General features: G+C 48.9%; 10 protein-coding genes across 10 annotated transcripts, besides 3 other annotated features; 3 read left to right on the forward strand and 7 right to left on the reverse strand.

Annotated features, from left to right (window-relative positions):
* Positions 1-1139: 1139 nt before the first annotated feature.
* Positions 1140-2222, forward strand: FPSE_07123 (uncharacterized protein; the record flags this gene model as incomplete). Its single annotated transcript, XM_009260241.1, has 1 exon — positions 1140-2222. One exon carries the CDS (start codon positions 1140-1142, stop codon positions 2220-2222), a length of 1083 nt encoding a protein of 360 aa, XP_009258516.1.
* Positions 2218-2252: a repeat region.
* A 147-nt stretch (positions 2253-2399) lies between these two features.
* On the reverse strand, positions 2400-3127 carry FPSE_07124 (uncharacterized protein; the record flags this gene model as incomplete). Its single annotated transcript, XM_009260242.1, has 2 exons — positions 2400-3005; positions 3053-3127. 2 exons carry the CDS (start codon positions 3125-3127, stop codon positions 2400-2402), a joined length of 681 nt encoding a protein of 226 aa, XP_009258517.1.
* Positions 3128-3845: 718 nt separating this feature from the next.
* FPSE_07125 (uncharacterized protein) lies at positions 3846-4493 on the reverse strand (the record flags this gene model as incomplete). Its single annotated transcript, XM_009260243.1, has 2 exons — positions 3846-4150; positions 4202-4493. The coding sequence occupies 2 exons, from the start codon at positions 4491-4493 to the stop codon at positions 3846-3848; spliced, it is 597 nt and encodes a 198-aa protein (XP_009258518.1).
* A 484-nt stretch (positions 4494-4977) lies between these two features.
* Positions 4978-5985, forward strand: FPSE_07126 (uncharacterized protein; the record flags this gene model as incomplete). The annotated part of the gene is made up of 1 exon (XM_009260244.1): positions 4978-5985. The coding sequence occupies one exon, from the start codon at positions 4978-4980 to the stop codon at positions 5983-5985; it is 1008 nt and encodes a 335-aa protein (XP_009258519.1).
* A 59-nt stretch (positions 5986-6044) lies between these two features.
* Positions 6045-6076: a microsatellite.
* Positions 6077-6106: 30 nt separating this feature from the next.
* FPSE_07127 (uncharacterized protein) lies at positions 6107-6663 on the reverse strand (the record flags this gene model as incomplete). The annotated part of the gene is made up of 2 exons (XM_009260245.1): positions 6107-6504; positions 6555-6663. The coding sequence occupies 2 exons, from the start codon at positions 6661-6663 to the stop codon at positions 6107-6109; spliced, it is 507 nt and encodes a 168-aa protein (XP_009258520.1).
* Positions 6664-7071: 408 nt separating this feature from the next.
* Positions 7072-7212, reverse strand: FPSE_07128 (uncharacterized protein; the record flags this gene model as incomplete). The annotated part of the gene is made up of 2 exons (XM_009260246.1): positions 7072-7092; positions 7138-7212. 2 exons carry the CDS (start codon positions 7210-7212, stop codon positions 7072-7074), a joined length of 96 nt encoding a protein of 31 aa, XP_009258521.1.
* Positions 7213-7732: 520 nt separating this feature from the next.
* Positions 7733-7759: a microsatellite.
* Positions 7760-8187: 428 nt separating this feature from the next.
* On the forward strand, positions 8188-9167 carry FPSE_07129 (uncharacterized protein; the record flags this gene model as incomplete). The annotated part of the gene is made up of 3 exons (XM_009260247.1): positions 8188-8892; positions 8942-9016; positions 9069-9167. 3 exons carry the CDS (start codon positions 8188-8190, stop codon positions 9165-9167), a joined length of 879 nt encoding a protein of 292 aa, XP_009258522.1.
* A 447-nt stretch (positions 9168-9614) lies between these two features.
* Positions 9615-9920, reverse strand: FPSE_07130 (uncharacterized protein; the record flags this gene model as incomplete). The annotated part of the gene is made up of 1 exon (XM_009260248.1): positions 9615-9920. One exon carries the CDS (start codon positions 9918-9920, stop codon positions 9615-9617), a length of 306 nt encoding a protein of 101 aa, XP_009258523.1.
* A 626-nt stretch (positions 9921-10546) lies between these two features.
* Positions 10547-10768, reverse strand: FPSE_07131 (uncharacterized protein; the record flags this gene model as incomplete). The annotated part of the gene is made up of 1 exon (XM_009260249.1): positions 10547-10768. One exon carries the CDS (start codon positions 10766-10768, stop codon positions 10547-10549), a length of 222 nt encoding a protein of 73 aa, XP_009258524.1.
* Positions 10769-11805: 1037 nt separating this feature from the next.
* Positions 11806-12261, reverse strand: FPSE_07132 (uncharacterized protein; the record flags this gene model as incomplete). The annotated part of the gene is made up of 1 exon (XM_009260250.1): positions 11806-12261. The coding sequence occupies one exon, from the start codon at positions 12259-12261 to the stop codon at positions 11806-11808; it is 456 nt and encodes a 151-aa protein (XP_009258525.1).
* Between the last annotated feature and the right edge of the window lie 1003 nt (positions 12262-13264).

The raw sequence follows: 13264 nt of genomic DNA on the forward strand, positions 1-13264 counted from the left end.
CCTACTGAAAAGTAAGCGCTCCAGTCGGACCGAGTTGAACGGAGAACAAATGAGGCAGTGTCCCACATGGGCGAGAGGTGAGGTACTGGTAAAGGACAGCAGCATAACAGATGCTGGCCTTATCACGTGCAAATTACATCTTCATTCGAGCACAGTCCTAATGGTAAGTCCAAGCTAGATCAAACTAACGATGCAATTTAGGATCAATCTCATCCAACATGCCCATACTAGAGACCAACCTCGGTCTTCATGATCAGCTTGCTATCGCGACCAAACAAATGCTTGTGCATTGGTATCTAGCCGAGGTCACCTTTGATCAATTAACATTTGACCAGTCTGACTGCATGGCAAGCTCCATAGCTTTGACGTGGTGAACTGACTAACCTCTGACGACCCTCTACTATCACAATGACACTCTTGCGATTTATGTGCGAGCTGTGGATCGTTGAAGCCCCCAGTAGCAGGACCAGGGTGACGATTTGTCAAATTGCGGTATCGACTACCCTACAATCGGACGCGAAAGCAACAAAAGAACTACAACTTTCGACAAACTTATGGAGAGGAGGTGCAAGTTTTATGGCACTTGCATCTTTTTGAACATGTGTCGTCTGCAAAAGGTAGTTGGAGACGATTATCCTTGAGTCAAATGGGATCACCGTTGCTACGCACCTGAATCATATACCCCGTCAACCTCATTTTCAAAAATGGTTTCGCCAATCGATTCCGACACAACGGTCGTCTACGTCATTCGATCAGCATCGGCCTGTCGGGAGTCTCCACGCTAAACTTCTAGCCAGGTCATCAAACCCTGCTATCTCCATCTCTCACCAGCTTCCATTCTGAGCTTCAAGATCGCGATTGCAAGCTCACTCTTCAAGGACTTAGTCACGACGGGTTACCCGATTAAGCCTCAGAATGGTGGGTAAAACGATTGATGCGTTCGGTGCAATTACGACGCTTCCCGTGCGTCGGAGCATTTGAACCGCTGAGCGTCATAGACATTTGACTCGTCCTCACTTACAAGACGTCATGAACAAGAGGGAAGAAATGGTATAAATGCTGCTGGAAGAGAGAACCTTGATAGATAATCTACACCACTATTCATTTTTATTCCGTCCAATTCATTCCACTTCGCCAAAATGGGTTACCCTGATACTTTCGAAGGCTTCTGCGTCGACAGCCCCAAATCATGGAACAAGTTCGAGAAGCAAACCCTTACACCCAAGACCTGGGGAGACCGCGATATTGATGTCGAGATCGAATGCTGCGGTGTCTGCGGCTCTGATGTCCACACCGTCACTGGCGGCTGGGGAGACTTTGAGGGTCCTCTCTGCGTCGGCCACGAAGTTGTCGGCAAGGCCGTACGAGTCGGTGACAAGGTCAGCGAGATCAAGGTTGGCGACCGTGTTGGTGTTGGTGCTCAGGTCTCTTCTTGCCTCGAGTGCAAGCTATGCAACAACAAGAACGAAAACTACTGCCCTGACATGGTCGACACTTACAACTGCAAATACCCTGATGGTAGTGTCGCTCATGGTGGTTTCGCTTCTCACATCCGTGCTCACGAGTACTTTACCTTTAAGATCCCCGATGCTCTCAAGAGTGAGCAGGTCGCTCCTCTTCTCTGTGCCGGTATCACCACTTATTCTCCTCTCGTGAGAGCTGGCGTTGGTCCAGGCAAGGTCGTTGCAGTTCTTGGTATTGGAGGTCTCGGCCATATGGGTGTTCAATGGGCCAAGGCTTTGGGTGCTGAGGTTTACGCCATGACACACTCCCCCTCCAAGGTCGAGGATGCAAAGAAGCTGGGCGCAAAGGAGGTCATCGTCACCTCTGAGGAGGGATGGGCCGACAAGTACAAGTTCACCTTTGACTTTATCCTCAACTGTGCCGACATGACACACAAGTTTGACATGAACGCCTACATGGGTACACTCAACATCGGCGGCGAGTTCCACAACGTTGGTCTTCCCGATGAGCCCCTTCCCCAGTTTACTGCCGGTACATTTGCTGGTAATGCTGGTAAGATTACCGGCAGCCATCTCGGTAACAACCAGGAGATGAACGCCATGCTTAAGCTTGCTGCTGAGAAGAACATTGTTGCTTGGGTTGAGACGATTGACATCTCCGAGAAGGCATGTGCTGAGGCGATCGAGCGTGTAAAGGAGAATAAGGTGCGCTACCGATTTACCTTGACTGGATTCGAAAAGGTTTTTAAGAAGGATTAATTATAATTTATAATGACTATTTAATTTTATCTAAATCGTTTTATCTGAGAGATGTTTGTCTGAGCTGTGCATGTGCGATCGGCGGCGTTAATGGGAGAGTAGTTGACTGCGATGTTTGGACGTGAAGTCAGAAAATGGATGGTAGATTATTTATTATTATTCATAACTATTCATTATTTAAGCGCCGATGGCCTTGAGAATGGCCTTGCCGACAACGTGTGCAGAAGCAGGGTTCTGGCCAGTGATGAGTTGTCCATCAACAACCAGCTTCTCGGCCCAGTCGTCAGCCTTGACGTACTTCCCACCAACACGCTTGATCTCATCCTCGAGGAGAACAGGCATGGCGCTGGTCAGGCCAACAGCATCCTCCTCAGAGTTGCTGAAGCCAGTAGCCTCTCGGCCCTCGAGCAGAGGCTTTCCGTCAATCTTGACCTGGGTGAAGACAATAGGACCGTGGCAGACGGAAGCGACGGGCTTGCCAGCCTTGTAAAACTCCTCGATAAGCTTGATAGACGTCTCGTCGTTGACGAGATCGAACATGGGGCCGTGACCACCAGGGTAGAAGATGGCGTCAAACTCGGAAGACTTGCCGAGGAACTCCTTGAGAGGGGTTGTCTGCTCCCAGACCTGCTTCTTCTCGTTGAGGAACTTTACTGACTCCTCATCCTCCTTGAACATCTGAACGGAGCCCTGGTCGAGGGGAGCTTCACCGCCAGCGGGAGAAGCAACGGTGATCTCGACGCCGGCGTTGACGAGGTCATAGTAGGGGTGAGCGAGTTCGGGCTGTTGTGGTTAGTATGATGAATTGCATTTGAGGAGGTGGAACGTACCAAGTACCAGCCGGTGGGGTTGCCATTGTTCATCTTGGACTGGCTGGTAAGAACGACGAGAACCTTGGGAGCCATTTTGAGTATATGTTGGTTGGGTATTTGTTATGTGTGTGTAAGTGTGAGTGAGTGAGTGTTTTTTGAGTTGAAAGAGTATGATATGAGTATGAGTGAGATATGCTATGAGGAATCATGACGCATCTCAAGGCTTTATATAAACTTCGTCCCCCGCCTCCACGACCAGATCCTTGCCCAAAGTCGGAGCAATTCGAAACCGTTTATGCTTCCAAACATGACAAACTCTTCCGTTTGGGAGCTCTGAGACCTTCTGACGTCAGACTAACGGGCCTGCCCGTCCATTCTCGGCACTTAACCCCGTCTAGTACCGGTCATCTTGTGGGGCTCGCCGGGGTTGAAGACCTCGGTGCTGCCGAACTAGTTAGTTTCTTTAGAGCATGAGCTGACGTTTGAGGACAATTTTTTCTCTTCTTTCCTTCTACTATGAAGATCTTGTGAAATGATTGGATTGTGTAAGAGAGAAAGATGAACAAGAATCTCATGGAACATTGCCGGGTCCACATCGACTGCATTGATAAGCATGAATGTCGATAGCTTCGAGTGGATTCAGTGTTTAAGTTAGACTGCATAGCATCAAGCGGGGCAGATGGGTGTTTTGACTACATGTCTTGAGAGGTACGCAACGGTGAGCGGACTTTAACAGCATGGTAAAGACTGTGTCAATTTGAATCATGTAAAGCTTCCTCCTCAATCCGCCATTACATCCATCACTTCATCTCTACCAAAAGCCCATCCGATTGTTTCCTCTGATCTTGCCACCTCCTTTCCCACCACCACTGCCTCCCTTTCCGTGGCCAGCTCTGCAAGGACTCTTGCACCGTCCTCTAAAGTCAGGCCCAACATTGAGACATGCATCACAACCGCACAAAAGTTCAATGTGATCTCCAACCTTTTGGTCAGGTTCGGCACAAAGACAAATGAACAAAGCGTTGTCGACCTTGCTGGCTGGTGACTGCCCGTTACAAACAGCATTAGGGGTCTTGCAGTACGCAGAAGACAGTTGATCATCACTCCATGGCTTCTCTGGGGACGGGATGTTAGCCTTGTGTTTGTCAGTGTAGTATAGATACATACCGGGCATCGCTTTAAGAACTGCAGCACAGTAGGTATATCCACACTCGCAGATTGGTCCTTCTGGGGTAGGTGCAGCGGTTGGGTCCGCAGGTGGAGGGGCCGGAGCTGGATCAGCTGGAGGAGCAGGTACCGGAGACGTGGGAGGAGTCGGCTGAGAAGAGGGGACTGGAACTGGAGCTGGAGGTTCAGCTGGTGCAGATGATACTGGAGGGGCAGGGGCTGGATCAGAAGGATCTTGTGGCTTTGCAAAGGCCAGGACGACCAGCCCGAGAAGAGAAAGTTGAAGCTTCATTGTAGCGAGTGTGGTTGATTGGGTTGTTTCTGTTTCTGTTTCAACTGTTGGGTCGAGCTGATGTCTGGTCTTATATGGCCATTCATCATCTGTTTAGATCGTCTCTTCCACGTTACAACACTCGTTGTAAAGAGCCTGTTCAACTGCCACTCGGCAGTCCTCTTCTCTTGAACTCATGCCAAGGCTCAAGACGTCCAGAGTGACATCGGTTCATGCCCGTCTGGTCAGCATCATGGCCGAGATATGATATAACACTCGATGCTGTATCTCCGCGTGATTCTTACATGTCCTCTATCGTGTTCAGGTTGTAAACTAATTCGACATCATGATATTGTTCTCGGCATCGGTTATACCGTGTCAACTACTAACACGCACTCCACACTGTACCCCACCACCATCATCCGAAAAGCTCAACTTGCCCCTCCAAGCTTCCAAGCTACCCGTATCATCCATTTGCATCGTCAATTCAATTCACAGCTTCACCATGGCCGAAATCCAATCTCCCAAAGGCGTTGTAAACGTTGGTACTCGCAAGTCCCCTCTTGCTCTTGCCCAAACCCAAATCGTCGTCGACGCTTTGAAGCAACGATTCCCCGATCATGATTTCCCTATCCACAGCATGACGACCACCGGCGATCGCGACCAGAACACAGCCCTTTACAACTTTGGCGGCAAGGGCTTGTGGACATCTCAGCTCGAGGAGAGACTCGTCAACAGGGAACTCGACATCGTCGTCCATTCGCTCAAGGATATGCCGACTGTTCTCCCCGAAGGTTGCGTGCTCGGATGTGTCACGTCCCGCGAGGACCCGAGAGATACACTGGTGATCAAGAAGGAATTGCAGGACAAGCACGGTTGGAAGACCCTTGCTGATCTGCCGGCTGGAAGCATCATCGGTACAAGCAGTGTACGCCGCATTGCGCAGCTGGTTCGACGCTACCCGACACTCAAGTTCAAGGACCACCGAGGCAACATTCAGACTCGACTACGAAAGCTCGAGGAGGACCCCGACCTGACGGGAATTATCTTGGCAGCGGCAGGTCTGCAGCGAATGGACCTTGGTCACCATATCACACAATTCCTCGAGTCCGAAAACGGAGGTATCCTATACGCTGTTGGTCAGGGTGCGCTGGGAGTTGAATGCCGAGGTGATGACGAAAAGGTTCTCGGGTTCCTCAAGACCATCGAAAACGAGCAAACAGCGCTGGCGTGTGAGGCAGAGAGAGCTCTCATGAGAGCGCTGGAAGGCGGTTGCAGTGTTCCCATTGGTGTCGAGACAAAGTGGATCGACGACAAGTTACGAATGAAGGCTACAGTTGTTTCCCTCCGAGGTGACGAGGGCGTCGATTGTGAGATATCAGAAGCCATCAAGACGCACGACGAGGCGGACAAGTTTGGAAAAAAGGTGGCAGAGACGTTGGTGGAACAAGGAGCGCAAAGGATTTTGGATGCCATCAACGAGACCCGACAGGTGCCGGAGACAGTCAAATGAGTGATGATAGATCAGTAGATGGTCATGAATTAACCCAAATATACCCCGGTATGACAAGTCTATGTTGTACTGTGCTGTGCTGTGCTGTGCTTCTCTTTTTCTTTTTCCTTGGTGATTTATTTTAATCGGCTCCAGCAAACGTCTTGTAAGCCTCGGCGTCCAATAACTTCTCAAACTGCTTGGCGCCCTCCTCGTCAACCTCGACCTTTGCGATCCAACCACCACCGGCGCTATCGTCCTCGGGAACCTTGTTGATCGTGGAGGGCTTCTCTTCGAGGTTATCGTTGACTTGGATAACGCGCAGACGAACGGGAGCGTTGATGTCGCTGGCAGACTTGACTGACTCGACGGCGCCGACAGCGTCACCTTGCTCAACCCACTGACCGGCTTCGGGGAGCTCAACGTAGACTACGTCACCGAGCTGCTCGGCAGCGTACTCTGAGATACCGACGAAACCGTGCTTCTTATCGGCGGAGAGATCGATCCATTCGTGGTCCTTTGTGTATTTGCGAGCGAGGCCTGGGTTGTTAGTTTGCAATTGAAGGTGGGAAGATTGATGATCTGCATACTCAATTTGGTGGAGGAGAAAGCTCGAATAGGGCGGGCAATGGGAGCGCGAGGAGCGATACCCCTTGTTAGAGGGGCGGCGAAGCGCAGAGAGCGAGCGATTGAAGCCATTGTGGTGGTCGATTGTGAGGTATGATGTAGTGATATCAGAGATTCAAGCTTTGTCCCGGTCGGCATGCGGAGATGGGCCGATGTGGGTTTCGGGATTAGTCAGCAAGCATCTCATGCATATACGTACTGACCTGCAAAGAGAGCACCCAAACCCAGGTGCATTGATGGAATGCAATCATTCGGCACTTTTACTCTATTAATACCGTTTGCCGAGGGATTCGTCAAGACATGAGGCTCGGATGAAACAGTGAGCCAATGAAACGAAACGATACCCCGGCGCTTGGAAGCGTGGGGTTATTGACAGCTGGATCAAGCAAGACGCTGGGTCTGTTTAGGGTGGAATATCAAGGTTATGGACATGGCGTCTAATCATTGAAAGGTATTCGACAGAAGCCAAGTGATGGCTAATTATTCACGGCTGTTCAATAACTGTAAAGTGATAGAGTATTGAGATAACTGAGCAGACATACTTACCACCACAGTCACTGTTGCATAACAAACAAGACGGTTGCTATTTACTCCACCACAAATAGTTACGAGATTCTGCATGATGAGTTGGGCTTGATACTGGGTTACACAACTTCTTTGCCGATACAAGTCGGAATTACAGGAACAATTGAGATCTAAAAGAACTTGTTTTTATTCAGCCAGCCATAGCTTGATTGTGTCGTCTCAACCAACCATTTGCTCTAAACGCGCCCTCCAACGCGTCCCGAAAGCTAAAAACACCACCACTCCACCATATCCATATCAACAAACCCAACATTTCACGCATAAGCAGAGACTAGTTAGTCAAAGCTTATCATCCAGGAGAAAGAAGCACCATCACGTTTCTGTCTTTGTATTGTTGTGCTGTAAATTAATTCTACCTACCAACACGTTCATTTCCGTCAGTTGTACCAACAGCCGGTGCCTTGAAATTCCGTCCCGCTTTGTTTCGCTTGCACACCTTCCAGGGCATCATCTCTCCAAACGTCAGCGGACGGATAGTGACCCCCTCCCCTGCTGCTACAACCTTCTAGCCCACATTGACTTTGACTTACCTCGGACGTTGGACCTTGACATTCATCTTGACTCGACTCGACACGACTCGACTTTACCAGAGATTCGCTCTTTTTAGACTACATGTTCAATACGTGCTGAATCTCTGTCTCATACCCTGCGCCTTGCTTGTCTCACTACTCCCTCGAGCTCAATCCAGGTGGCTTCTGCTTCTGCTCCGTTCGACTCCACCACCTACAACAATTCAACTTGGCTACTATACTATCGTCGCGCGACCTTGTTCATTCTATGCTTGCAACTAGCTTGATGCCGTTGATGAGCTGCTGACCACCTCTTTTTTCTTGTATTTCTCTTCTGGCGATTCATCCATCACGTTCTCTACCGACTCTGTCTCCACACTCCTTCGATAATCTCGTACCCGATCTCTAATAATCTCCTCCGACCACCTTCAAACTGGACGACTCAACCTTTTCCGAGGCTACGGCCACCGTGTCCGACCCTACCTCTCCTCCAATCGCCATCATGGAGACGGAGATTCCCCCACACGAGGTACCGCTGCCTATTCAGGCTCAAGATGACACCATGGGGGGCATCGAAGAATCTCCCCACCCCGGTTCAAGCAACGGCTTCCATCATCAACAGAGCACATCCTTTGATCAGGGACTTGCCAGTCCTCAACGAGACGACCCTTCATCCAGATACACACCTCCTGTGCAGCCTGCGCCTCCACTCTCCCGTCCAGCAAGTGGCCTGTCCAACCCCGCACATCAGGCATACAACGACTACCGGCAAGGCGCGGGCGAACCTTCATCCAACGGTCGTAACCATGTCGTGATCAAGGTCGGCATGGTGGGAGATGCTCAAATCGGAAAGACTTCTCTGATGGTCAAATACGTCGAGGGGAGCTGGGACGAGGACTACATCCAAACCCTAGGCGTCAACTTTATGGAAAAGACAATCTCTATCCGCAACACGGAAATCACCTTTTCGATCTGGGATCTCGGCGGTCAAAGAGAGTTTGTCAACATGTTGCCGCTCGTGTGCAACGACGCTGTCGCCATTCTCTTCATGTTTGATCTTACACGCAAGAGCACATTGAACAGTATCAAGGAGTGGTATCGACAGGGACGAGGGTTCAACAAAACAGCCATCCCTATTCTTGTGGGTACCAAGTATGACCACTTTGTCAACTTTCCCCCTCAAGACCAAGAAGAGATCTCAAATCAGGTATGCCAGTTCAGTCACATCCAGTCTTGACTCAACTAACAAACCACAGGCGAGACGATTTGCCAAAGCCATGAGGGCTGCATTAATCTTTTCAAGTACAAGTCATAGCATCAACGTGCAGAAGGTGTGTCCAAAGCTCCCACCTGACATCAACCCCTGACTAACAAGTCCTCCAGATCTTCAAGATTGTTCTATCAAAGGCATTCGACCTAAAGTGTACCATTCCCGAAATCGAAAACGTTGGCGAGCCTCTCCTGTTATATCAGTCTGTATAATCGACACGGCCATTTACGAGCTTTACTTTACATGTTGAACCTGACAACATGACGACCTACATATGCGATACAGCATCGCAAGGCGCACAGCGTCGAAGCAAATTGCCTTGAAGCGCTTTGCAATTTTTCCTTTGTCATTACATAACATACAACTGGATCGTCTCCTGTTTCTTTTCACACAAACTTGACTTTATTACGGAATTCATGGGAGAGGTCAGGATCACCTCTGGGAAATAGATAAACATGGGTATTGGCGCAGGGCCGCATGTTAATGTGGCCAGCTTCACCGAGGTGGTCACGGGCGGACTATTGAGGTATTTCAGACAAGATACAATCGACTGTTAATCGTATTGGTTTGTGGGTGTATATGCTAGACGTAGAATGACGACGAATGGCAGATCGTGTAAATTTTGAACAAATTTCGTTTATTATTCCGAGTTTTGCTCGTTAATCGAAGAGTTTTTCGACTTGGTTGAACCCTTGAATGAGTTCTGCCCGTAATTGTCTGATGGACTTGTGTGGTGTTGGCTGCTGCTTGCGAGTATCTTCGTGGGTTGTTTTTGAAGACGTTAACCTGCTTTCACACGAAGCAAACGAAGGATGATCGTACAGTTGCTTGTCTGGTGGTGCATTCTCCTTTGAGTAGACCTCCTCTCCATCCTTGTGTATGCGCACCACTTCAACCAGCATTCCGCGCTGAAGTTCTTTCCCGTCGTTGGAGACGGGTTTGCGCCAAGGTAGACAGCGGAACATTTTGGTGTGGTCTGCGAGAGGATGTTCAACAAGCAAAGGCTTTGTTTCGTTGTTATTATTGCTCATCACGAAAGGAGCTTGTTTTCTTTGTCGCGTTCATTGTTGTCGTTTGTGATATTGCCAACTTCGGTAATCGTGAGGTGTATCCATAACCCATCAAGCCGGTGTCTCAACCCAAAAAGTCTATTCAGCAAACCCTGGTTTGGGCGGTAATTGCTGACATAGAGTTCTGGGGGATGGCGTTTATAAAGACATACGGATGTTAAAAGTGAGGCCTTACAGCCCTGTAAGTTTTGGTGGATCACCACTGTCCTGGAAATAAGTCGTGGTGGATTAGCTGCATATGACAGGTTACGTCGTGTTTTAGGATTTTCTTTTTAAATTCAATGTTTTAATTTGCATGTCTATGCTATTAACTTCCGCATGACTGCGTCTGAATGGATGCAGAGCTTTCTGAAGCCCGGGGCTTGAAATTACTGGCTTATGCTAAAGGAGCTTTACAATCCGTAGTTATCACTGGGAGGTCATACATTAGTTAGTAGGTACGTTGAATCAGAAGTTGGGCAAAAATGTGAGTCTATTCAGTCTTGCTATTCAAACGACCAGCGTTCAACAGTCCATCGAATCTAGTAAACGCCCTGCTCGACATCACCAGAGGCCTTTTTGGCCCTTTCCCTACGAACCGTGATAATTCTCGCTGCGACGTACCACACAAGTGGAGCGAGGAAAAGCGCAGAAATACCACAGACGATGGCAATAGTGACAGCCTTGTCTGTCTTGGACTGGCCATCGCGACGGACGATAGGCCATGCGAAGGGTGAGAAGGGGAGATAAGTACGGTTACTCATTGTTGTGGTGGTAAAGAAATCTGTAGTAGTGAGTTTCTGAAGTGAATTTGCTGTGATTTGGCATGATAGCAGCGGTGATGGGAGGATTTATAAAGCAGAGACATCTTGAGTATTTGCTTGTTCGGTACGGACGACTGCTTTGTTATTAGGTGATTCTTGTGCTGTCTTTGATAGAGATGTGAACATCGGTGAGCAAGCAGCGACGAAAGCTGGACAATGGTTTTAGCAGACTGAACAAGTGACTCTGTTCGGTTGAAAGGTTGGTCAAGACAAGAAAGAGCCTCTGCTGGGCCAAACAGCATTTGACCCAAGCCATTTTTACATTCTTATTGAGCTTCTTGTTAGCAATACAATACCTTAGAAAGACATTCTATCCACACAGAAAGAAAGGTAGCGATGGACAAGTGCTTATATCTCCCAACCTCCTGCGGAAGGCTCGGATACCTGTGGATCCCCTCCATCAGCAACTCTCTTGGGAGTGGTCGTTTCCTTGCCACCATTTCCAAATCAAGAGCATTGTTTCTTGGGAATCTGCATCTCGCCGTCCCTTTCCCCACAGACCTATTTCTACGGGCCGCATCTTTGGATCTTGTTCCTGAAGATCTGGTGGAGCTACAGGGGGGTCGTGATGACTTCTCTTTGTGCTTATGACAACCTCACTTTGCCAGTGACAACCGTGTGGGTACACTACATGCGACAACTTCACCAACGCGATAGCTTGTGAAAGAAAAAAGGGAATGTTCCCTGTCTCCTTCCGAGGAGACTCTTTATTCCTCTAGACTCTAGTCTACTGACCATATACCATATAGTAAATAGCGAAACTGTAAAAACAGAAGACCCAATGTTCTGTAATCCATCACTCCTCGCCGCCACAATTGAAAGTAAATGTGACGCCATAACGCCTGTTCATGATGTGGGAAAGAAAAGGAAAATCCAGCGCGCTAGGCAATTGAACCGAAAACAAACAAAGCCTTTGTGCAATAAAAGAAGTCCATGGCAGGTGTCTAGTATGCTTGGACAGAAGAAGCGAATTGAATTTACTTGTCGTCTTTGTCGCCCCATATGGGCGCGTTGAGTGGCTTGCTGACGCCAAAACCAACACCAACTGCGATTCCGACAACAAGAAGGATGATGAGTCCCTTGACGATCCAGCGATTGCGCTTGCTGAGGTGGGCCATACAGGTGCAGCGGTTCTTTGCCTTTGCGGCCTTGGCCTGTTGCTTCCAGTGGTCCTTTCCTGGCCATACTTGGCAGTCCGTCTTTCTGGCAAGAGGGCTGCTCGATGTTTTGTGCATGTTTGACTCTGTTCGTGTGTTTGTGACCATGACTTCAATGTCGGTGTCGAAGGGGTTGAGTTTGTCTGTCTGAGGCGTCGATGTTGTGCTGACGCGAGGAGTTTCGTTGACTGTGAGAGTTGTTGAAGCAGCCTTTTCAGGGACAGCCAGAGTGGTGTCGCCGCTAGGGCGGGAGAGCCTTTCGTAGTTTGAAGGCATTTTGATGATTTTTGAGTTAAAAAGTTGAACGGTCGAAAGTAATTGTCGAAAGACACGGCCGAGGGAATGACGAAGGTTTAATATTGATCAGGAGAGCTATCGCGATGGTTAGTCTCAGGTGACTTGTGGCTGTGATGGCTGGTGTATGTGCATGTGCATGTGAAAGGCAATGCAAAGTGCGACAGTGACACCAGTTGGCAACGGCTGGTACATACCTTTTATTTTTCAATGCTCAAAACGAGACAAATTATGAGTGAAACTCAAATTCGTTGGGAAAATGGTTGATTGATGCGAGGCCGCCCGCAAATGTGTGTGAAGGCGTAATTAGGGGCCGGCAAAGTGTGCCGATACGAAGTGGTAATTCAAGAATAAAACTCGCAAAGAGCGAATTTCGCAACAAAAAAAATGACAATGATTCAAAGACGACAAAGGTTATAGACAAAAATGTAGAATAAACCAAACAATCAGTTGATCAAAGAGGGAGAGAGTAGAAGAACTGTAGTCTGCAGGTGATGGAATAACCTGTTGGTCTCAGTTCTCTGCATGGATGAATGGATCGTCGCTTGTTCAGGTCCGGTGGGTAAGAGCAGCGTTTGGATTGGTTGTGAGAGGGTCAAGTAATAAGAGCCAAGAAAAAGAGAGAGAAGCCGAAAATTGTCCTAATGGGTAGGAAAACAGACGAGATTGCGGTTGGAATATCAAGAGTTTCAAGGGACAGAGAGCTACAATGCAATGCAAGCAAGATCCCGGGAAAGAGTACCGTAATAAAGAGAAGGAACCTTGGTTCTGGTCTTGCCTCTTTCCAAGCCACTGTGACGCGAAAAACCCAAGAGAAAGAGGAGAGCAGGAAGGAGAGAGGGGGGACGAGCATTAGACCTTCCCCTAACTAAACAACCTAGCCAAGCCCCTGGACTTGCAGCGCTTGGTCCTAAAGCGGGTGTGCTAATGGAAGGGCTTGCCGCCTTTGGGTCTGGCGAAAGCTACAGCAGGAGCCAGCGGGGGT

Source organism: Fusarium pseudograminearum, chromosome 4 (assembly GCF_000303195.2).
Source record: "Fusarium pseudograminearum CS3096 chromosome 4, whole genome shotgun sequence".
In the NCBI taxonomy this organism is placed as follows: domain Eukaryota; kingdom Fungi; phylum Ascomycota; class Sordariomycetes; order Hypocreales; family Nectriaceae; genus Fusarium; species Fusarium pseudograminearum.